Below are 24,623 nucleotides of genomic sequence, written 5' to 3'. Positions count from 1 at the left end.
TGCCAATCATTTTCTTCTCTGGTTAGAGTTTATGAACCTGAAAAATGACCAACTTTTCTAGTAAATGCCAATAACTGGTGGAATTAAATTTTCTTCTAGATTACAGATCTCCATTTATTGCTTCTGTTAGTGACCAACATGGAGTTGTGTACATCACTGAGAACAAAAACAAAACTGTGGTGATTCCATGTCTTGGGTCCATTTCAAACCTCAATGTGTCACTTTGTGCAGTAAGTTACATCTTCTTCCATTATCTCTTAGGTTTTTATAATTTTAAGCTAATATTAAGAGGGGTAGCCTGTTTATAATATAATATCAACAATGAGTTTCAAAGATCCTTTAGGAAGGGTCAAAATGACAAAACCAATTTGTGTTCTTAAAAATGAGATGAATTCTTTAGTCATTATCTGACATGGTTTCTATTTTTGGATAGTACTTGATTTAAATATTTGATATTTCTTTTTACTACACAGAGGTATCCGGAAAAGAGGTTTGTTCCTGATGGTAACAGAATTTCCTGGGACAGCAAGAAAGGCTTTACAATTCCCAGCTACATGATCAGCTATGCTGGCATGGTCTTCTGTGAAGCAAAAATTAATGATGAAACTTACCAGTCTATCATGTACATAGTGGTGGTTGTAGGTAAGAGGAGAGTTCTATTCCTTATCTTTAATATCAGACAGTAAAGATTGACTTCCTATATTTAGATCTTGGAGATTAAGGTATAGAGTGAAGGAAAGGGGATATTGAAAAGTATATTAATTCAAGATATGGTGAATCATTACATCTACTCTTCCCTACCAAAAAACCTATGTGCAGTCAAGGTTTTCTCCTTTCTTGCCAAGATCAAGGACGAAAAAGGATGCTATTAACTGGAGCATATTTTGTGGAAAATTCAGTGTTCAAAGCATTGATGCCTGACATCAATTCTTTCAATTATACCTATTGAATGGAAAGTACAGCATTTTACTAAAGTTGGCCCCGTTGACTATTGACTACTCAAATTTTACTACTTTTCTATCCACTAGGCTATAACATCTTTGAGATCTCTGCGGGTCTGCTTTGTAAATCTTTGTAGGCCATTTTTCTGGGAGTTACCAAGTATTAGAGAGGCCCTCAGGGAAAAATGATGTGGCACATTTTAAAGTTGCATCATTTTCAAAAAAATTTGTGCCAAGTTATACATTTGTTTTCTCTCTCACTTTCTGTTTTTCATTTTACTTGCTCCAGGGTACAAGATTTATGATGTGGTTCTGAGCCCCCCTGACGGAATCGAGCTGTCTGTTGGAGAGAAGCTTGTCTTAAATTGTACAGCAAGGACTGAACTAAATGTGGGGATTGACTTCAACTGGGAATACCCTTCTTTGAAGGTAACACTAACAGTTCAAAGCCAGACCTCTAAATACTTTGATAATAAGCCCCAATGAGTTTGCTTGAGAGAGATAGGAGCCTCTCTGGCCAGATAAAATGTAAGGGCCTTAACACACACACACAGGCACACACACACACACACATACACATATACTCACACGCGCACACACGCTTTAAGAAAATTAGAGAACATATAGCACCCGTGGAAAAAAAGGTATAATACCGAGAACTCTGTCCCACTCGCCTACAATCAGGCTGTGAGGATTAGTTTTCTCAAGGCGATTACATCTTTCCAGGTTGCATTATTTCTCTATTCTCCAAAGTCCTTGATCTATTTTTCCTTTAAGGAAATCTCTTTTCAAGAGGTGGCATGAGACACACTTCTTCTTAAACAGTGGTCATATTTGCTTATGTTTTTGCAGTTCATATCCATCTCGTTCCTGCTCGGTGAGGTTTTAAAAATCCTAATTTGGTTGTTTCCATTTATTTCTCCTGAAATCAAATATATTTAGTGTCTACATATGTTAAAAGTTTTGAAGTCCCTATTATTAGCATTAAAGGGTCTTCATCAAGGGCCGAGACTTGATTTTGTGGGTATCCACAAGCTACGGGTATGCTACTGGGTAAACTATGCTGGAGTCAACTCTTTTTCAGCATCAGCATAAGAAACTTGTAAACCGGGACCTAAAAACCCAGTCTGGGAGTGAGATGAAGAAATTTTTGAGCACCTTGACTATAGATCGTGTAACCCGGAGTGACCGAGGGCAGTACACCTGTGCAGCTTCCAGTGGGCTGATGACCAAGAGGAACAGCACGCTCGTCACGGTTCATGGTAAGCTAAGATCTCCTTTAGCATTATGCTGTGCCTTGGAAGGTGAAATAATTTAAATAAATTTAGGTCAGCTAGTGATCTCTATTTTGTTCGTTCAGAAGATATTTTTGAGCTCTTGCTAGGGAGGCCACATTACCTGGAGGTCAAGAGCACAGCTTGGGTTAAAATCTCAACTTTAACGATGAGATGAGCTAATATAGTAAGTGCTTACTAAATATTACTTGTTGTAGTTGTTGCTGCTGTTATTATTATTATTACTATAATAAGCAGAGTGTTATTGTCTAAGTTTTTAAATTTTCATTTTATTGCAAGGCTGAGAGTCCTACTTGAATAAGCATAGGCTTTGCAATTGTGGAAACCTGGATTTAATTCCTTACTGTGGGGCTTTGAGCAAATAGCTTAATTTATCATTTGTTCTTTTTCACTCACGTAAATGTCTCAGTTTAGATGATAATTTATATGGCACTGTACTTACAGGCCTTGGTAAGGATTTTGGATTTTATAATGTGGAATGCGTAGAAAGGTTTTAAGCAGAGAGAGACGTGCTCTGGCTTATGTTTTTATAGGATTACTATGTTTTTTTATGTGGAATCCTTTAGAGAAGTAAGGACAGAGTAGAGACCAGTCAGGAGGCTAATTGCAATAACGCAGGTGAGAGATGGTGGGTGGCTTGGACAAGAGTGGCAGAGGTGGAGGTAGGAGAAGTGATTTGATTATGGATGTGTTTTTGAAGATAGAGCCAATAGGATATGGATTCATTGGCTGTGGGGTGTAAGAGAAAAAGAATGAAAGATGGCTTTTGAGTTTTTAGCATGAGCAACTGAGTGAATGGTGGTGTTATTTACTGAGATAAGGAAGATTGAGAGGGGAGTAAGATTTGGGGAAGCAGAGTTGGGAATGTTCATTTGGAGATGCCCATTAAACATCCAAGTGGAGATATTTAATATATAAACCTAGAAGCCAGGGCAGGAGATATAAATTTAGGAGGAAAATAAATGGTGCTTTATGCCTGAGGCTAGAGAAAGGTGTAGATAAAGAGAAGAGGGCTGAGGGCTGAGTCCTGGGACACATGGGGGAGTGTGGATAGGGTGTCATGGGAACAGAGGGGAAGGAGCACCCAACGGTCCCTGGGGGACTTAGAGAAAGCTTCACAGAGGAGCAGATGCTTGAATTGAGACGTGAACAGTCAGTGGGCTTGCAGAGTGCACTGGGGTGGGATTAAAGCAAACTTGAAGCCTGGAAGTGCGAGAGAAGCTGAAGTGTGACCTATAGAGAGGTAGCATGGGGAATCTTGAACTGCGGCGGCTCAGAACCCCAAAGACTTTGACTCTTCACTTGAAATGAAAAACTAAACCGAACAACCATTTACAATAAGTTGACATTTATGATAATAATTATTTTTATTTTTTTTCCAGAGAAACCTTTTGTTGCTTTTGGCAGTGGCATGGAATCTTTGGTGGAAGTCACGGTGGGAGACCATGTCAAGGTCCCTGTGAAGTACCTTGGTTACCCTCCCCCTGAAATAAAATGGTAACTTTTGGAAATAAATGCAAAAAATTTTTCCACAGGAAAGCAAATCCTTAGATTGTACTAATTCCTGGGATTTCTTTCATAGGTATAAAAATGGAAGACCCATTGAGTCCAATCACACAATTAAAGTGGGGCATGCACTGACTATTATGGAAGTGAGTGAAAAAGATGCAGGAAATTACACTATCATCCTTACCAATCCCATTTCAAAGGAGAAACAGAGCCATGTGGTATCTCTGGTTGTGAATGGTGAGTCCATTCAGTTTTCCTTTTCTGCCCCAAATTTATTATGGAGAGTATGATTATGCCTTCCTAAACAGCCAGGCCACCATTCTTTTGTCACCTACTGCTTGACCCACATCATGAGTGGGCTCCTATGTATAAAAATGGTCCAGAGTGGTGGAGTTGAAATGAGAGGTAGGACAGTGTTCTCTGAGCGTGTTTGCTTAAGGGGCCACGTAAATGAGCTCTTTGGTGGTCACATGCAAGATTACAGTAGATGGTACACTCGATGGCCAACTGCCATGAAATAAGAGTGCTGGGGGGACAGTTGTCAAGCTTAAGTTGCACTACCTTTGCTCCTGTCTCTTGGAATTGTGCACCAGGCATGCAAATGTGTAAGACTCTTCTTGAATTTTGTGGGAAGCTTCTAGTTTGACTTTGTAGTTGATGTATCAGTGATGCACAGGCAGCTTCCAACTCAGAAGGCTTTTGCAGGTTGACACTGCTGGCTTGGTTGGAAGCTTTTTACATTTTTATTGTTTTAAACAGAAGTCTAGGATCTGGCTCTGGTTGTCAAGGGAAGATATTAAGTTTTTGATCTAAGGATGATTTGAACTTTGTTTTCTCAAACTGAAAGATATGAATAGGTGTTCTGGATGGGTTTGGGGGGAGAGGGTGTCATGGTCAAGTAAGTGTGGGAGGTGCTAAATTGATGTAAGATAGGTGTCTTTATTGCAGGGCTTCTCAGGACCTTTAATATGCTAATGTATATTGCCATTGTCTAGGGGGAGAGACATAGAGTATTCAAGATTTAACACACTTATTTGACCAGAGCATCCCCGCTCTGGCCCAGTAAATTCATTAGTATCTTGCTTCAAACACAGTTTGCGAAACACTTCTCTGTTGTAATTCTTTGTTCTCCCTACTGGCATGGCACATTAAAATTTCGGGATCTGCACTTGTAACATATTAAGGTGCTTCCCATATGTCCCCTCACTGCTCTATTTGTTTGCTGAGCTGGGCTTCATTCCTTTGCTGGGAAATCCGCTGCAGGGAGCATTTTAAAGACAACAGCTTCCAGAAAGGTCACTTAGAAGTTCTCGGGAGTAGGGGATGGAGGAGAGGAGAGAAGCTGGAAAGCTGAGAAGTAGGGTCTGGAGAAGGAAATGAACAAGAAATAAAGCTGTAGAAACGGGCAGTGAATAACCCCATCTCATCAGTCCACGAAGTCGCTAAACCTTGGTTTCACCCTAGCGTTTATCCTATAAAAAATAGACGTAAAAAAGAGGTCAAGTTTGAAAGTATAATCTGAGGGCTTTAAGTTGATAGTGATGAGAAAATAGTTTTGCGTTACTGACTTTGGAGCCAAAAAAAAAAAAGGGAGAGAAGGAGGGAGAAATGGAGGGAAGAAAAGGAAGGAAGGGGGGGAGAGAGGGAAAAAAATAAAAAAAGGAAGGGAGAGAGGAAGGAAGGGGAAGAAGAAGAGGGAGACAGAGGTGGGTGACCTTGGGGAGGTCATTTAACTTTCCTATGATTCCTTTATCTCCCCTGTAAAATGGAGGACAATAATAGTGGTTGCGAGGATTGAATGAATTGATTGATGTAAAGCACTGATAACAAATGTATTTACTCTATTATTCATGACTATTTTCTTTCTAGAGCCTTGCCCTGTTCACATGAGATTGGGAGGACAAAGAGAACTATCCCTATAATATAGATGAGAAAAACCGAGGCAAAGGGTTGCGAGACTTGCACCAAGTCCCTCAGCTTATTAATTTATTATTATTATTATGAGTATCACTAGAAATCAGGTCTCCTGTTTCCAAGTTTAGATTTTCTTTGAAAAAGCAAATGGGGGCAAAATCATATCCTTAGAAAAATGTAGGCTTTAGTTGCTGGAAACTTCTACTTTCCATTCCTTGAAGCGGATTGACAATTCAAAAGTTGTTTTTCCCATCTGCAGTCCCACCTCAGATTGGTGAGAAATCTCTGATCTCTCCCGTGGACTCTTACCAGTATGGCACCACCCAAGTGCTGACATGCACGGTCTATGCCGTTCCTCCCCCGCATCACATCCGCTGGTATTGGCAGCTGGAGGAAGAGTGCACCTACAAGCCCACGTGAGCAGGGCCACGCCCTCTTTTTGCCTGTCGTTTTGTATTTCTTATAGCCAAACTATGATATGACTCCGTTCTAAGCCAAGAAGGATATTCCTAAGAAAGTTATCCTTCAAGTGGTACTCTTAATCTCCTTCCATCTTTCTCTGTCTCTTACATGTTAGGAGATGTCTTTCCTCGGGGTATCTCACTTTGAGATTAGCTAGCTCTCCCTTCTTAGGTTAGCCCTGATGTACCCCTCTCCAAATGCAGGCTCTTTGCTCAGTTCGCTAATTGCCAATCTTTGGTTTTTCTCTTTATACCAATCAACTGGTGAATAGCACACTCTCCTTATCTGTGAGAAGGTCCATCTCAGAGGAAGTGCTGATGGACGCGAGGGAGCGATAGACCTTGCCGCAGCCCTTGGAGTCTCAGGCCCAGCTTATCAGGTTCTAACACAAGTCCAGACATCCTTAGGAAAAAAAACAACAACAAGCCACCCACCACCACCCTAAGCAGTTCCCTTCCTGTTGTTGTTTTTGAGATGACCACTGCTAGTTTCTTCCTCAGATGCTGACCATTTCCTACACAAAGGCCACAGTCCCAGAGAGATTACTTTAAGAAGCCCAATGGCTTCTTAGTTTCCTTGCCTTCCTTTGAACTAAATTAACTTGAATTGTCTTGTCGATCCAATTTATGAATGGAGGTTTGTTCCCAGAATAGCTGCTTCCCTCCTGTATCCTGAATGAATCTACCTAGAACCTTTCCCTTCATTGCTGAGGCCTATTTTTAATTGGCGCCAAGTCTTATAACGTGGTAGGATGCATTGAAAGTTATTTCTAAGAACAGAATAACCAAAGTCTGACTCCTTTCCTTCCTATTGATTTGAATTAGAGAAAAATAAAATCCTAATATGATCTGTTATCTCTTTTTTATAGCCAAGCTGTCTTAATGACAAACCCATACACTTGTAAAGAATGGAGAAATATGGAGGACTTCCAGGGGGGAAATAAAATTGAAGTCAACAAAAATCAATTTGCCCTAATTGAGGGAAAAAACAAAGTGAGTTTGAAGGTCTTTAATATGAAAATCTGTCTCTCTCTCTTGCTTTTATGGAAGGATGGAGTGGAAGCATGGTGCAATAATATGTGAGGAATATTGGAGATTGATAATCAAAAAAATTGAATGATAAAATACTAGCATATTAAGTCAGTTTGAAAACACTATTGACTTTTAGAAGCACCATTGACTTATTAATAACTTATCAGAGAAAAATGAAGCACATATGCCATTAAATCTATACATCTGTTGTCAGATGATTCTGATTTTATAAACATGAAAATGAGACAATGTAATATTGTGTTAAAACATATTATTTACTTCATAGTTTCCAAAGCCAGTTTTCTATAATGTGTGAACCACACCAGCATAATTATAACTGCATGAATCTGAGGGTCATGCAGCAGTGTGCATGGAGTAGGTAGGTCAGAGCGGTTGTGGGGATTGCTTAATTTCAGTCTGAATGCATGTGCGTAAACACAGCCTCTATTGTTTATGGCCTGGGTTTTGTTTTTTTTCACAGACTGTAAGTACCCTTGTTATCCAAGTGGCAAATGTGTCAGCTTTGTACAAATGTGAAGCAGTCAACAAAGCCGGGAGAGGAGAGAGGGTTATCTCCTTCCACGTGACCAGTAAGTACTGCTCTCAGAGGGGGCGGCTGGAACTCTCGACAAGTGGGCGCTAAGCTCTCTAATACTTTGTGGTCCTTGCCATTCCTGTGAGTGGCATGGCATTTAGGAAGAGGAGTTTGATTGATAATGGATCATAAATTAAAACTCCTCAGATGGCTTCTGGGCTCATATGAAGTCAGGCCATCTGACTTCACTGGAGAGAGAATGGTTTCCCACATGCTTTTTAACCACAAGTCCTCATCATACTTATGTCTCTGTCATCAGAGTCTAGCATAGTGCTTTGCTATCAGAGTTCCATCAATATTGGTGGGCTTGCTGCTGAACAGTGGACAAGGTTGAGTTTTCTGGAGGCAATTGTAATGACACAGGAGCAATGCCCTCCCAATGCTGCTGATTTTGTCTGTTCATGTTAGTTTTATGGCTTTTAGCTGACTAGACTGGATAAAATATTTCAGACTGGGCTAACTCGGTAGTAAATATAGCTTAAATGTCATTGAGTGTTATGTGTTAATAAGGAACTAATTTTAAAAATTCCATATTATGATTAGATATTTTTTGGGATTTTTTTAAATCTTAAAAACAATATTTAGAGCTCAAAGTAGAGATTTGATAAATATATGAGGCATTCATTTACATTTCCAAATAATATGTTGTGGTAAAATAATTCATTTTGGGACTCAAATTGTCTAGTTGGTTGTCTTCTTGTATTACATCATCTGAGATCGCTAGAGCGTCACTTCTCGGTACTTTATGTCACAGTCTGAAGGCAACAATAAGACAATAGTGTGCCGCCAAAGTTAAATCACAGCTAATAACCATGGGTTTTACATTTCAGGGGGTCCTAAAATCGCTCTGCAACCTGACACCCCACCAACCGAGCAAGAGAATGTGTCTCTGTGGTGCACTGCAGACAGAACTACGTTTGAGAATCTCACGTGGTACAAGCTTGACCCACAAGCTCTGCCGATCCATACGGGGGAGTTGCCCACACCTGTTTGCAAGAACTTGGATGCTCTTTGGAAAATGAATGCCTTCATGTTCTCTAATAACACAAGTGACATTTTGATCATGGAGCTCCAGAATGCATCCTTGCAGGACCAAGGAGACTACGTCTGCTTTGCTCAGGACAGGAAGACCAAGAAAAGACATTGTGTGGTCAGGCAGCTCACAGTCCTAGGTAGGGAGGCAACTCTGGATCATCCAGAGGCAGTTGGAATGCCTTAAATGTAGTGCTTTTAGGCTGTGCAAAGATTATGGTCCTCGAAGAGCTAATGAAGTAGACTGGTGCACACTTTCCTTATTTATTGCAAGTCCTTGAGGCAGAGAGAAGCTAATAATGGTGATATATTAAAAAGAGAAAATAAGGCTGGCCCAGTGGCGCAAGCAGTTAAGTGTGTGCGCTCCGCTGCAGCGGTCTGGGGTTCGCCGGTTCGGATCCTGGGTGCGCACCAACGCACCGCCTGGCAAGCCACGCTGTGGCAGCGTCCCATATAAAGTGGAGGAAGATGGGCATGGATGTTAGCCCAGGGCCAGTCTTCTTCAGCAAAAAAGGAGGAGGATTGGCAGATGTTAGCACGGGGCTGATCTTCCTCACAAAAAAAAAAAAAGAGAGAGAAAATAACATGGTTCTTTTCAACCCTGATGGTGGAGTAACTCACTAGTATCTGCAAGGGGTTAGCCTGAACCAGGGAAATTTCTACCTTATTCTTGGGCGTTCATTTATTTAAGTAGACACATGTTTGTGGAATGCTTACTCTGAGCTGGGAGGGTGCCGGAAATTCCCAGTGGTGAATAGGTGGACAGGATGAAAACACAGGCAACCACTGGGCAGTTGTAGCACAGTGAGGTCTGTGTCCGTGAAGACAAGAAATGTTTTCTGTTTTCCTCCTTGCTGAGCTTCAGTCATAGAACATAGTGGCACATGCTAGCTGCTCAATAAGATGTGTGCTGCATGCAGAGTGTGATGATGGGGTTGTTTGGGATCTAGGAGAGCCTGTGAGAAGGGTGTTACAGTCAATGCCTGTACTTCTGGATCATCCCATGTGGTCCAGCATAGCTCAAAGGCAATGGGGTGGTGATTTTAGTGAGCAGATAGCCTTGTCAATGCCTCATGGAGCCACTCTGCACCTCATCTAACCTTGTGCCTCGCACTAAAGCTGCACGGCCATGGCTCTGTCTCTGGGAAAATCAGGCAAATTTGGGGAGTTTCTCTTTGTGTCATCTCCTTCCATTTTCTCTTCTCCTTAGTGTCTCTTCCCAGTTTCTGGGATGTATATGTTCTCTGTTTTTTACTGTTAGAAAGGGAAACTGCCCGGGTTACTAATCTATACTGAGGTTTTAGAGGAATAATATCTTCTTCAGAGGCCTTGGCGTATCTTGAGAGGTATTTTCAGACAGATGCTAGGACAGAATTTGCTAGTGTTAAGACTCAAGTGTAAAAAAAAAGAGAAATTTTTGGGTGAAGTCATCCCCAGGGCCCTTCAGATCACACCACATATATGACTGTGTTTTTTCTATTCACCCTGGTGGCTGTTCTGGTTTCAAGCGAATGGAAGAATTCAGAAAGAGAAGTGAAGGAGGCTCCTGGCCTTGCCGTGCCCAGGGACTATGTGCTCGCAATGGGCTAGTTTGCTTCTTTAAGGACTCCTAAGTTGTTTTCCAAAAGAATATTCTTAGAAATAGACTAGAGTCTAGTACCTTTGCTTAAACCCTGGTGTAGTTCACTGTTGAGGTAATCTCATTTTGCTGAATGTTGAAGTGGATTCTTTCAGCATGATTCCTTTTGATGTTCAACTGGTTTGGATAAGATATTTCCAAAGCACTTTGATGATTTGCAGGAAAAAAGTAAATCTAAAGATCTGATGTACATTTGAACAAATACCCATGGGCTTCATTTTCTTTACATCTTTGGCTTTCCTTAGGGAATTGTTGTTTTGTTTGTGTTTTAGTGGAAATAGCATTGGACTGGTCTTTTAGGATCAGCAGATTCTAATATTAGTTCAACTGTTTACTTAGTTATAGGGACGTGGACAAGTTGATTGACCTCTTTAAACGGTAAAATGAGGCTAATACTTCTGTCCTGCCCGTCGTAGGGTTGATAGTAACAGAAATAGTATAAACGAGTTTTGTAAAAAGTACTGAATAAATAAAAGGCACTCTTTGTTTGTTGAATTACGCTGAAATTTTGCACTTTCCAAGAGAAACATGGCAGAATTCTAGGGCGTCACTGGCTAGAACTTTCATGAGAGGGAAAGTTTCCCCCTGGGGAAGCCATATTTGATTAGAGGAAAAATCCATAAAGGTGATACTGGACCTTGATGTTGTGATGTGATTACCAGCTGGAAGCAAGAATATGGATGTTCAAAGACACGCAGTAATCTGTCTGAATTGTCCTGACTTATTTATTTCCTTTAACTTTACTCAGTGACCAACAGTACTGTTATTAAGCTCTATGTATTTTCAGCTTAGTAAATCAACAATTTACTGTTTACTAAGTTTAAACTGCTTAATAGTTTACTGATACAAAACCATTTCAAAAGTTCCAACTAAATGTTCTCTGCTTTTTGTGTGCATAGAGCGCATGGCACCCATGATCACAGGAAACCTGGAGAATCAGACGACAAGTATTGGTGAGACCATCGAGGTTGCATGCACAGTGTCTGGGAATCCCTCTCCACAGATTACGTGGTTCAAAGATAATGAGACACTTGTGGAAGACTCAGGTGAATAGAATGTCTCTTTCTTTGGTTGCAGAATTTCCCTGGAGATGTTATCAAAAACCCGTATTATTTCCTGATTTGTTTTAGGTAGAAAACAAGCAATATTAGTGTTTATGGGCTGGCTCATTTCATGGACTAGGAATCAGAGTATTCAGAGCATGTTGAATTCTCATGGAAGCCGGGATGATGAGTCAGCAGTTGCTCCTGTATGACTCTTTGGAGTTAGATAATAGCCCAAGATAAAGGGCAGCATTTATATTTTTAAAATTTTTCCTGAAAAATTCCACTAGGCCACGTCATAAATAAAAATAATCTTTTTCCTCCTCTCCTAGGCATTGTACTGAAAGATGGGAACCGGAACCTAACTATACGCAGAGTGAGGAAGGAGGATGAAGGCCTCTACACCTGCCAGGCATGCAGTGTTCTTGGATGTGCAAAAGTGGAGGCATTTTTCATAGTAGAAGGTCAGTGGGAAGTCACAGACACATCCGGTGGTTTTTAAAAATTAGCTTGTATTTTATGTATTTTCATACACTTTGGGAGGATTATGGGTGATTTTTTATATTCTTTGTACTTTGTACATTTTCTACTATAAGTATATATTATTTTAACAAGAAAACATAATTGATGTTATTTTAATCCTGCTAGCATCACATTTCCTATCCCTGCCATTCTCATTGTGGAAAAATTCTTAGCCAGGCAGCCTGAATATTCTCATTTCTGTGAGTCTGTCTTTGTTTGAAGGGCTCAATTAACTTGTTGTGGAAATGATACTTCTCTAATTATTTGGAAAAACATTAGAATTACTGCCTAATCTTGAAAATCAGTGCTATCCAGATGGTCACAAGGGTTCATAGTTTTCATTGGACTAAAGATAATTAAGATTCATTTGTGAACAATAGACCATTGCCTCTCTGACATGGAAAATTTGGGGTTCTTATCTAAATGTGAAAGAAAACTTGTATATATATGCAGGAATGATGTGATATCTGGCATTTTCTCAGATGAGAAAGGTAATTTGTGACAGAATATTTTATCTTCAAAACTGTATTCCTATGTCTTTTTTTTTTCAATAACCTATCAGGGGAGCACTGAAACTGCATTATGTGGTGAAGGAATGGTATGCAAGGGGAAGAGAGAAGGATGGTGATAGATGGAGAGATTGATGGATTTCTGTGAACTCATCCTAACTTCTCTCACTAAGGCTAGATTTTAGTCTCTTTAATCTGTCAAATCTATGTTGCCAAGTATTGCTTCTCAATACCTTGACATGTTTTCAAATCTTCACGCTTATTACCATTTCATACACTGCACTTGCAAATAAAGATTTCAAGTGTGTGAAATAAAGATTTCAAGTGACGAGGTGGTTTTGTCACTTCCAAAGTGCTTCATGTTTTAGGGCATATCCTAAGGGAGGTTCCAATTCTCTCCCGTCCTCTGCCTCGCCTCCGATAGCTATCTGCAGCTGGTTACCGAAGCCTAACTAGGTGACACTGGCACAGGGTTGTATTTGCTTCTCCCTCGAAGAGAATACTGAGAAAGAGAAAGGGAGATATTTAATTCTCCTGTTCGGTTCCCAAATGTTAATATGGAACTATTAATGCACAAACTTGTATAGACAATTGATTCGTTGAACTTTTTATTATGTATAAATGGACTTTTATGTCTCTATGTATAAATAGACAATTGCTTCAGTAGGAGCACCAGAGAGATAAAATCTACTTCCAAGCGTACTCAGTGCTTGTCTCTCAACTGTGAACTCTTATTTTGCTAACCAATTAATTACTTGTCTTTCCGCCTTTTTGGGGCTGCTGTGGGCCACTCCCACAGCTTGGGGCCAGATTGGATTCTCCTTGCACTGTCCAGTGGGAGACCCTAAGTGACAGTTGCTTCTTTATCACTTCTTTAGTAAAAAGTTTTAATTGAAAGCCTCCTCTTTGCTTAATTTCTCCCACTCAGAGCTGTCCTCTGGAGCCCTGAGCATCTACAGCCATCCTTGGCCACCTCTCGCTTTTTCTCATTTCTTTCCTTTCATAAGTGGTTTTAAACTCATATTGCCAGGCCATGTGGAATGTGCTCATCTTGGCTTTCTCTCTTTTCCTCACTCAGGCTTCTGCCACACAAGGGCAGGGTAGTGTAATGGGTAACTGGTGTTGGACAGACCTTATTTAACTCTTCACTATTCCACTGACCTGCTGTGTGCCCTCAATGAAGTTGCTTAACCTCTCTGAGCTTGTTTCTCCATCTGCAAACTGAGGGTGTTGAGCAGATTAAGTGGGATGACATATTTAAAGTGATGAACGCCTAGTAGGTGTGTGTTCACCAGTAGCTCTCTGGGCAAAGGACTACGTTGATTTCCCTACTTGGTTTCTTAAACAACCCTTTCTTAAACTCTATACAGATCAAAACATAGACTATCAGCGTAAAACCAGACAAATAGAAATACTTTTCCCCAAATGGAAATACTTTTCCTTCTCTATAGAACATGATCTGTTTTCTATCCATCAAAAACTGCTCTTCCTCCAAACACTTTCTGTGTTTGTCTTTTAAGACATTACTATTTCTATCTTTAATTACTTTAGAATTTTATTGCTGGAAGTTTTTGTGAGCAATGTTTTGCAAGCGTTAAATTATCCATTAAGAATGTTACAGACTCCCTCCAAGTTAGAGGCTTGTGACTATTATTGTCGAGGATTTTTCCAAGTTGGTCAGCTCGGGATCTTGCTTTAGGGCTGAACTTTGTCATCTTATATCAAAAGGTGTGAGTGTCCAACTGTTGATGCTCATTCAATTGTGTCTTTCCAGGTGCCCAGGAAAAGACGAACTTGGAAGTCATTATTTTAGTAGGCACTGCAGTGATTGCCATGTTCTTCTGGCTACTTCTTGTCATCGTTCTACGGACCGTTAAGCGGGTAACAAAATAATTTCCCTTCGGTCCCATGCATGTTGGTTTTCATGATTAATGAAAGCTGACTGGGCCTCTTTGAGTTGTTTTTTCCCATTGTTATTGGCATAATGGGCACAATTTTATTTCAATACAATAACATTCTTGCCCACTTCCATTTGGCTGGACCACTGGGCTTTAATTGATAGAAGCCACTAGCAAAGAAAAGGGCTTGGACTGTCTAGTATAATTAAAATTTAAGAACTTAATTCTGAACTCATTTGGGGGTTGAGGGGACACTAGAAGCAGGATTATAATAGGACTACTCTCAAACTCCATGAGTTCTATTAGAAAATGAGACATCAGGAATGGGGCTTCTATAAACAAAAACAAGCACACAAAACAACAGGGTGTTTGTGACCGGAAGGAATAATCATTTCCAGGCCAATGGAGGAGAACTGAAGACAGGCTACTTGTCCATTGTCATGGATCCAGATGAACTCCCCTTGGATGAACACTGTGAACGTCTGCCTTATGATGCCAGCAAATGGGAATTTCCCAGAGACCGGCTGAAACTAGGTATGTTTTCAAGTGGTATTAATTTGATATTGGGTTTACCAGGCCGTCTCCTCCTCTTTTGGGACAATGACAGATCTAGTCTATTCACATGTTGGATTCTGGTTCAGAAATATTCGTTCCATCTCTTGCATTGGAGTAGTCATTCATTTAGTCAGTTAGAAGTAGGGTGCCTGTTTAATCACCCAAAGTGGGACATTTGGAGAGTGAAGGGGGAGGTATGAAATAATCAAGCCCGGACAAGAGAGTAAACTAGACTGTCCATGTTACACTGGGATGTACGGTCACCTCATCTAGTTGGAACCTCTGTGTATCACTTTGGTGGTGTGGTAATCCAAGTCTGTTGTTGCTGTCATTGTTGACTGTAGGTAAGCCTCTTGGCCGTGGTGCCTTTGGCCAAGTGATTGAAGCAGATGCCTTTGGAATCGACAAGACAGCAACTTGCAAGACAGTGGCTGTCAAAATGTTGAAAGGTAAAAGTAAAATTATATGGTGATGTATCCCTCTATCTGTTTCATCCCATCTTTAAACACGATGTGGGGCTTGTATCAGTGGCTCTGTGGTAGGAGGGCCAACTAGCCAAGTATGCAGCCAGCCTATAGGATGCCCTTGTGCAAACTGGAAAAAAGTTCCTCTTTTGTAGCCTCATGCCTGGATGCATGGCCTGGCCGGCAGAGTTGGGGTGGTTTTTCAACCTCTCAATTCCCTCCCTCTCCTGGGAGCCCTTGTGCAGGGCACAGCTTGCACAACTGTACTTCGTGGCCTGGCTATAGGAAAAAAAAATACCTTGGTTATATCAAAATTGCTTCTTAATATATTATGGTGCATTAGTAAGATAATTATAGACCATCTAGAAAGATGGAAAGAAATTTGATATAATAAGTAAAAATAGTAGAGTGCAAAACACCATGTTCCCTAGGATTGGAATATGTGAAAGATTTTCATGTATAAAAAATAGTGTGGAAAGTAAGAATGGTTGTATTAGGGAAAAAAGGGTTATGAGTGGAAATTTTAAAAATTAAAAGCTTTGCGAACATTTGTTAATTTTAATAGTAATGAACTTCTGGTCTTGCCATTTTAATTTGAGGCGGTGATGCATAGGAGGCTCTTTGCTTCAACTGATATGTGCTTTCATTGATGGAGACAATGCTATAGACATTTTGCCAATAGGTCTTGTGCATTTTGAAGCCATCTCTGTCCTTTGCCTGTTTTCCTTTGTGCCAAGGGGGTATGTAATTTTGAGGTGTGGACCTCATCAGAGCCTGAGGTGTGGACCATGTCTGTGAGTTATAGGAAAGTGTACTGGTCTGTTCAGGATCAAACTCACAGTCTTAGCCTCATCAGCCTCATGTGCCAACTAGTCTTGCCAGCTGGCGCTTGTTAAGTTTTCTGCTCGGCAGATTGGTGGGAACTTCAGCATGTCCCCTAACACATGAGGATATTTCATACATGATGTTGCTTCCTTACAAGGGAGCACTGAAATAATCAGGCCCTAAGAAGCAGAGTAAACCTGATACATGAAAATCCAATTTTGTACAAGAAGAAAATCTGGGCATGATTCCATTTGCAGATGTATTCTCCACTTTGCGAAAGACTTCACAATGGATTCCTTTAAATATTAAACATTCTGGGTGCACTTAAAGTAGGAATTTGATTTAGAGTTAGAAAATAGAATTTATACTTGACTTTTAGGGAAATGCACCTGGTCTATAAATTGGGTTATAGTTGTATTATCCCTGGAGGGGAAGTTGCACAGATACGTGCAATGGGGCATCAATTCTCCTAAGGTAATGCCCACATTTATGATTTCCCTCTTTGCCGTGTATCTGTAGAAGGAGCAACACACAGTGAACACCGAGCCCTCATGTCTGAACTCAAGATCCTCATTCATATTGGCCACCATCTCAATGTGGTCAATCTTCTAGGTGCCTGTACCAAGCCAGGAGGTGAGTACCTGTGGATGGTTCTGGTTTCTTGATTTTGGCTTTTGCTTATCTGCTAGTACTTAAGAGAAACCGCTGAACTCCCATGGCCTTGATTTCCATGATTTAAGAGACTTTGCCAGATTCCTAGATATAAATATATTTCATGGAGGTTTAATGGGCACTATAAATTATTCTAGAACTTCCTGTGAATTAAAAAATGACACATCACTATAATACAGTTTGCTACTTGTGTAAAAGGTGTTCAGATGAGAAAAGTAAACTTCCCCCGAAAACTTGAAAGCAAAGACTTTAAGAGTAGTTCTGCCTAAAATGGAGTCATTTTAGTTGATTATGTTGGAAAGCAAGTGGGTGGATTTTCTTCTGCAATTTTGGTTAATGTAGTTATGGAATTGCCTTTTGGGGAAAGAAAAGCTACAATATAAGAGGATTGTGACGAGCTGATTTCTATGATCCTGTCCCCGGTGAAAGGTTGTAGCCTCTTCTATGATATTTTCTGCTTCATCAACTTGAACACTTAGTGAGAAATATGAGTGGAAACATTTTCCTTTTTTGACATGCTGTGCTGTCTGCAGGGCCACTCATGGTGATTGTGGAATTCTGCAAGTTTGGAAACCTGTCAACTTACTTAAGGAGCAAGAGAAATGAATTTGTTCCCTACAAGGTATGTCATTTCCTAACTTAACTTTGGGCATGTTGTAAAATGGAGGAAAACTCAAAGGGGTACAGGTTAATTTTTTAGTTGAAATTCTGTGAAGAACTTATGAGGAATCTTCTCACATTACCTGTTGGCTATTGTAACTTCCTCCTTTACCTTCTGGGAGACATATGCTTCTCATGTTTTATTTTGGTGCCTGAGGAGGGGAGAAGGTGGGTGTGATGAAGGAAAGGGAAGGACGGAGGGCAGGACAGCTCTGGATTATTCTCTCTCCCCCCTAGCTATATGTGGCTCTATGGAGTATCAATCCCTCTGTAAAAAGCACCCTAATATTGGAAGAGTGTCTGAGTGAAACTTGAAACAAGGCATTTATCTCTTTGAGCTAAAGAAGGAGGTAGGCTTTATGGAAGAAAATCTGTTATACAGAACGCTTGCCCCAAATTTTAGCCCAGCGATTCCGTGATCCTGAAATTGATGTCCTTTTGTCTGCTTTTAATAGTTATCATTTTTTCCATAGTTTACTACATTTTAGAGATCTTTTTTGTACTCAAGGAGTTTGTTCATTTGCTTCTTTATAGAGCAAAGGGGCACGATTCCGTCCAGGGAAAGAATACGTTGGGGAAATCACCGTGGATCCTAAACGCCGTTTGGACAGTATCACCAGTAGCCAGAGCTCAGCCAGCTCTGGATTTGTTGAGGAGAAGTCCCTCAGTGATGTGGAGGAAGAGGAAGGTACCTGCCATTGCTTCTTCCACACTTAATGCATGCTCTTGTAGGAACAGACAAAGTGACAGAGTGTTATGAGGAATTTTGTCGTGGAAAAGTCCAATACTACCTAATATTTGAAAGAGACCTGAATTTCTAGACTGCCTCCATTCAGTCTCCCCAAAAGTGAAGGGTGGAAGCCCTAAATAAGTAGCGGGCTAGGTTGTAGGGCAAAGCATGGCTAGCCTGAGAAATCTTGGTACTCCAGGAGAGCTAAGCAGTTGGCAACAATCAGACCAATGCTCTTAAAATATTGGTTCAGCATTTATTAGCAAGAGATGCTAAGCTCTGTGTTCTGGAAGGGCAAAGGAGGCTCTCTGATGGTTCATTAGCCTCCCCATTGCCCTAAGCAGTTCAGCCTCACATTGCATCCTTCACCAGCATGACAGAAGTCTTTCAGTTAATCATACCCAACCTTCACCAAGGCAGTGTAGGGGCCATCTGTTGTTTCTGCCTGACCCCAAGTGGCTTGTGAAGTCTTCCTTCCACCCATTCTTCCTCAGGAGAATCTTGGTAGATACTCTTTTCTTTATCCAGTTATGCTGCCGATGATATTTGAGTGCTCTTTATGAGTGGAGCTGTGTTTCCAGCCTAATTTCCAGGGCTTCTTCCAGCTCCCGGACACACTGTATATCTGCTTCCCTCAGAAGGTACAGAGACAGCTCCATTGATATAGAGATGGGGTTTCCTGACACTTGACTTCTCTTGAGGCACGAGCTTAGAAGAATCCAGTCATGAAATAGTAGAAGAAACCCACTTTTATTTCCCTTGACGTGAGGCCACAGATAGAACTTAAAACTGACTTCTTTCCCTTAGAAGCCGAGCAGGGAGCGTGAGGCTGGAACTTAGTCTAGAAGAGCGTGAGGAGGTTGTCTAGACCACATGTAACTGGGCCCACACTGAGTGGAGCCATCTTTCCCCTATCCTTCTCGCTCACAAAATGGTGGCCAGTGAGCTGGAAACCCAAGGGACTGAAGTAGTAAGTTGGAGTAAAAAGGGCATTGGCCTGGAATTTTGCCTCCATTTCTTCATTTGGAAAATGAAAGGGTTCCACTGATTGTTCGCTGAGAGCCCTCTAGCCCTAAGCATAAAAAGTTATTGAGAAAAAGGTTTGAAGCCTTTTTAATACTTACAACGTTCTTATTACAGCTGAGTTTTCATTTACTCTGGTATTTGTCTTCAGGAAAGAAACTGTCTTATCTTATCTGACCAAATTTAAGAGATCATGTTGAAACACCCATTAATGTCTTAGTGTTTATTTGTACCGGTTGCACAGAAGTAAATACCACCAAGTTACGTAAATTCATCTTTTCCTGCCTGTTCCTGTCATCTCTCATTCATATCCTTGAAGGAAAAAAGCATTCTCGTAGGCCAGATTTAATGTGTTTACAGCACTTTCTCAGCTTAAAGTGAGAGAAGTAAATATGTTTCTGGTATTTTTAGTTATCCGTTGTAGATTATAGTTTGACCTTTGGCCTTTGTCCCAGGACAAAGCCTGGAGAGAAAAGATTCAATGACCCTGAATATTGTTGTTTTATTTTTAGAGTTCTTGATATGAAACTATTGTTTATCCCTCTGGGTACATGAAAAAAACAACAGCTTAAAACAGCAAATTTGAGAAAGTCCTCTCTCACTCCCTGTTATTTATGTCAATTTTACCTCCATTCTGCCTGCTGGATTTGTTGGTTCAATTTGGCTAAAATAGGAAAAACCAATATTTTTGCTAAGGGGTATGATGAAGGCTAATAATACTGGGATTCAGCAAATTGAAAGAAGATAGAAGCATTTTCTCTCTGCTTCTATTTCCTGAAATTTAACTCCCGAGTCTTAAAATGATCCTTACTCTAACAAACTTAGAAACAAATAGTATATGGTAGGTGGAGGTACTGATCGCTGGCCTCCTGCATCTTCCGACAGTTTCTGAAGATCTGTACAAGAACTTTCTGACCTTGGAGCATCTCATCTGTTACAGCTTCCAAGTGGCCAAGGGCATGGAGTTTTTGGCATCGCGGAAGGTAAGAGAGCTCGAGGGGAAACAAAGTATCTCTTCAGATCGCAGATTTGGAAATAAGATGTCCCATGCCAGCCATTGGTGTTTGCTTGGGACTGTAATTCATTCACCGCTCCTTGGACTATGAAAAGAACTCTACTGGGGAGGCCCCTTTCTGCTAATTAAGGGTGTGTAAGGATTTCATGAAATTAATTCATGTGATAAATACTTACTGAGCATTGACTAAGTGCAGGCAGTCTTCCAAACACTAAAAATACTTTGTGAACACAAACAGGCAAAATTTTCCACCATCATGGAGTTTATAGTATGTGGATGGAGCAAACAATAAACCATATAAACAAGTGAAATACATTGTAGGTTAGATGAGAATAAGTGCTTTGGGGAAAAATAAGCAGGAAAGGGTTACATGAGTGGTTTGTTTGTGTGTGCATCTGCTTCTGTGTTTGTGTACGTTAATTTTAAACAAAGTGGACAAGGAAGGCTTTATAAGAATGTGACAGTTGAGCGATGACCTGGAAGAGGTGAGGGACTGAGTCTTTCAGATATCTTGGTGTAAGAGAGTCTATTTTTAATTTATTTTACATTCATCACCATCCATCAAAAGGTATTTGTTGAAGTAGTATAATTAGAAACCAGGAAGGACAGGTTTCAGATGAGAGCGATTAAAAGAGCTAAAATTAGAAAAGTGGGCCCAACAAAGGCTAAGGTGGGGACGTGACAAGTTACAAACATCCCAAAGGTTGTAAACACCCAGAGGGGGCGAGGTTGGTTGAAGTCACTCACCCCTCTGGAAAGGGTGAAATGAATGGTTTTACACTAAACAGTAAAAATTCAAATTAGGTTTCAGGAAAAATTATGAGTTAACAAAATGCATTTCCTGCAGCCTTCTGGGGAGAGAAAGACAAAGTTTTTGTTTTTTTCTAAATTAGAGTGAAATTCCTAACCCGTTTCTTTTTCTGAAGTTGAAAGCTTGTCATAGCTCTCAGAACCTCACAATCTCAGCTGTTTCTGCCGGGAAGTTCTTGTCTTCTTTCTCCCAACAGGAAGGGAGAGAAGTGAGGTCTTCCAGGGTTTTCCCAAAGAGAGAGGCACTTTGCCCTCCTTGGAGATTCTGATTTTATTTTCTTTCATTTTAAAGGCCAGAGCCTGCCATTTAGTCAGGGTTCCTTTCGGCGATTGAAAAGGGAATGGGGGGTGGGGGGGCTCCTTTAACTTCTCTTGCGTCTACCAGTTGATTTCTTGAATACCACCTGGTTGTTAGGCTAAAAAAGGAAGCTCTTTGGTTGAGGGGAAAGTAGGAAGGATTGTCAATTTCTTGCTTAATCATGCTAGACAGTGTGCTCTTGAATATGCCTCATTCAGAGGAATGTGCTATACAGACGTGAGGTACGGGGTGGTTGGTAACGCCCAGCTGGCATGACCGCTCCTGCACTGACTGAAGAATTCTCACCAAGCCTTTTATTCATTTCTAAATGTTCTCCAAGTCTCTTGTTCTCTCACAAAGCTACGGGGAGAGCTAAAGCTGCCTAGTAGTAGGAAGTTAGATGAAGTTAGGTGCTATAGAGAAGGGAGACACTGAGGAGCAGACAAAAAAGGAACACCAAGGAGAATTTGGCTTTCCTTTTTAGTGCACCAGAGAATCAACTTGACTAGTGAGAGGCTAAAATTGCGTTAATAGATAATCCAACACTTTGAAAACAGGATGAGCCACACTGGGAATTGTTTATCAGGGCCGGTCCAGCTTCAGTTACATATGGAATAGGGAAACCAACAAAGGGCACCAAACCAATGAGAGCCCCTTGTTTCTGATTTCCGTGCATTCACTCAAAATAAATCCCATTCGAGGGCCTCCTTAGAATAACACGTTTTAACCGTATATGGTGCCAGGCAAAAGGGATGTGTGGATGTGACCAGAAACACATTCTTAATTGTGTCCAAGAGAAGTCTATTTATGACTCCATCATCAGACTAAAACTTAATTATTTAACGCCAAAGTCTGGGACTGTTTATGGAATAAGCAGATGTGTGTCTTAACGAAACTCACTGGCTTTTTTCCTGAAGTGTTGAAAAAAGATATTAACCCAGTGCTTGTTAATCAGTTGGTTTTCTGATGTGGGTTTTTTTTTTTAAGCATGAGGTCACAACAGATGTTGAAGAGATCAGCTGTGCTGAGACCTAATGCACACACGATTCTTTTTGCAGTGTATCCACAGGGACCTGGCGGCACGAAATATCCTCTTGTCGGAGAAGAACGTGGTTAAAATCTGTGACTTTGGCTTGGCCCGGGATATTTATAAAGACCCAGATTATGTCAGAAAAGGAGATGTAAGTTTCAAAGTGAACCCAGTGATCTATTAAGTTGCAGAATTCAAACTCCTCTTAGCAAGCTTCAGGACCTGTGTTCAGGAACAAAGGAAGTTTTTTCTTCAGATGTTGGCTAAGTTGGTTCTGATTCCTTGTCTTCTAACCTCTTAGGCTCGCCTCCCTTTGAAATGGATGGCCCCAGAAACAATCTTTGACAGAGTGTACACAATTCAGAGTGACGTGTGGTCTTTTGGTGTCTTGCTCTGGGAAATATTTTCCTTAGGTAAGTCTCTTCTTTTATTCCTCCATCCATACTCCAGATAGAATGATAGCAGTGAGTGGCCCCAGTGTGCCTTTCCCTCCCCTATAGTCCACCCTCATTGGGTGAAACTTTCTTGGAAGCTTTGGATTGTAAAATTAAAAAAAAAAAGAAAGAATGGAAAAAATTGTATATATATTTATATGTAGGTGATGAGGATGTTCAGGAATCAGGCCAGGCTCAGGGATTTCTAGAAAAGAAATTCAAATCAAATAATGTCCCATTCCTGTTTTATTCTAGGTGCTTCTCCATATCCTGGAGTAAAGATTGATGAGGAATTTTGTAGGCGATTGAAAGAAGGAACGAGAATGAGGGCCCCTGATTATACCACACCAGAAATGTAAGACTTTAAAAGTATCCTTCTGTCCCCTTTCTTTGCTCATAAAAATTCTCCCTGCCTAGAACACTTTCCATTATATTTACCTCTTTTGTGGCCTAGTTTGTGTCTTTCTTCGTTCTTGATAATCTCAAGCACAGAGTCATCTCTTCTTCTTGAAATGACAACACTTTATCTATACCAACCAGTTAGTTTTTATTAGATGTTAATTTATGTTTTGTTTTCTATACACACTTGATGCTCCAAGTGTAGGGCTCTGTGTCTTACACAGTTTTGTATCCCTATGTAGCATCTTGGCTCATGGTGGACTCTTTATAAATGTTTACTCATTCAAGTGCTTATTTTCAGCATCAGATCAGAAGGAAAGAGGCAGTTAATGACATCAGTGTTTTGCTTCTCTAGGTACCAGACCATGCTTGACTGCTGGCATGGGGAGCCCAGTCAGAGACCCACGTTTTCAGAGTTGGTGGAACATTTGGGAAATCTGTTACAAGCTAATGCTCAGCAGGTTTGTGACCTTCATCCAAGAAGCTTCTACAAGGAGTACTTATGTGTCAAGGGCTCCTCTACTGCCCAGACCATCTCATGGCCACCATATCCTCTCAGCCAATGAATAAGGAGCCGTATTCTTCCAGATATGAGCAGTAATGCTTTCTAAAAGCTATAATTACCCTTTTAGATAGATGAGATCCTAATTCATAACTTGGGAGCAGACCACTCTTATTCCTACTGACATCTCTTTTTGTTGTCTTCAGATGCTCTTCTAAAGTAAAAAACAAACAAAAAATACACAAAACCTAGTTGATCCACAGAATATCAACAATGGATAGAATTTCAAGGAACTTTTAATACATTCTGCAGGCAAAAACACGTCTGAACCCTGCAAAATAGATGGCTTTATCCTTGGTAAAATCACAGGCCCCCATAACTTCCACTGGAAGATTTCAGAGTTGTAGCCTTTACCATTAGAAAGTTGTTTATTCTCGGTCAATGCCTCTCACTGCACTGAATGGAAGCCAATTTCCTCCTGTTTTTCTTTTGAACAGCTGGGGAACAATGGGTCAAATCTGTTTTTATCAATAAACCTTCCAAACATTTAAAGGTATCAAATTGCCCTTTATTTCTTTCTCTTGATGAAATAATGCTAAATTGTGCAACCTTTTCTCAGAAGACCCATTTTCCTGCACATTTATTGCTTTTCTCTAGACTGTCATCAGTTTTTCCATTTTTAGCCTTGAAATGTAGAGGCTAAAATTGGATGACGTGCCCTTTAAAGGATCTGGCTCGTGTAGATGGGGCTTTGTGAAGAAATGATTTTTCAGCTCCGCGTAGCTCTGACCACAGCCCACTTGCTTCATTGTAGCC

General features: G+C 40.6%; 1 protein-coding gene across 1 annotated transcript in view; it reads left to right on the top strand.

Moving 5' to 3' along the window:
- KDR (kinase insert domain receptor) overlaps window positions 1-24,623 on the top strand; it is a 44,403-nt gene that overhangs the window by 9,484 nt on the left and 10,296 nt on the right. The window contains exons 4-26 of the mRNA XM_004419072.3: window positions 100-230; window positions 474-642; window positions 1,231-1,370; window positions 2,026-2,203; window positions 3,619-3,733; window positions 3,819-3,982; window positions 5,919-6,075; window positions 6,990-7,113; window positions 7,634-7,742; window positions 8,578-8,919; window positions 11,318-11,464; window positions 11,794-11,925; window positions 14,267-14,373; window positions 14,789-14,924; window positions 15,290-15,394; window positions 16,754-16,867; window positions 17,440-17,528; window positions 18,101-18,254; window positions 20,205-20,302; window positions 22,501-22,623; window positions 22,774-22,885; window positions 23,162-23,261; window positions 23,661-23,766. Of these exons, the coding sequence (XP_004419129.1) occupies window positions 100-230; window positions 474-642; window positions 1,231-1,370; window positions 2,026-2,203; window positions 3,619-3,733; window positions 3,819-3,982; window positions 5,919-6,075; window positions 6,990-7,113; window positions 7,634-7,742; window positions 8,578-8,919; window positions 11,318-11,464; window positions 11,794-11,925; window positions 14,267-14,373; window positions 14,789-14,924; window positions 15,290-15,394; window positions 16,754-16,867; window positions 17,440-17,528; window positions 18,101-18,254; window positions 20,205-20,302; window positions 22,501-22,623; window positions 22,774-22,885; window positions 23,162-23,261; window positions 23,661-23,766 (3,152 nt within the window). The remainder of the gene's footprint in view (window positions 1-99; window positions 231-473; window positions 643-1,230; window positions 1,371-2,025; window positions 2,204-3,618; window positions 3,734-3,818; window positions 3,983-5,918; window positions 6,076-6,989; window positions 7,114-7,633; window positions 7,743-8,577; window positions 8,920-11,317; window positions 11,465-11,793; window positions 11,926-14,266; window positions 14,374-14,788; window positions 14,925-15,289; window positions 15,395-16,753; window positions 16,868-17,439; window positions 17,529-18,100; window positions 18,255-20,204; window positions 20,303-22,500; window positions 22,624-22,773; window positions 22,886-23,161; window positions 23,262-23,660; window positions 23,767-24,623) is intronic.

Source organism: Ceratotherium simum, chromosome 8 (assembly GCF_057802395.1).
Source record: "Ceratotherium simum simum isolate JZ-2026a chromosome 8, ASM5780239v1, whole genome shotgun sequence".
In the NCBI taxonomy this organism is placed as follows: Eukaryota; Metazoa; Chordata; class Mammalia; order Perissodactyla; family Rhinocerotidae; genus Ceratotherium; species Ceratotherium simum.
The sequence above is the reverse complement of the archived record's forward strand: the minus strand, read 5'-3'. Positions and strand labels throughout refer to the sequence as shown.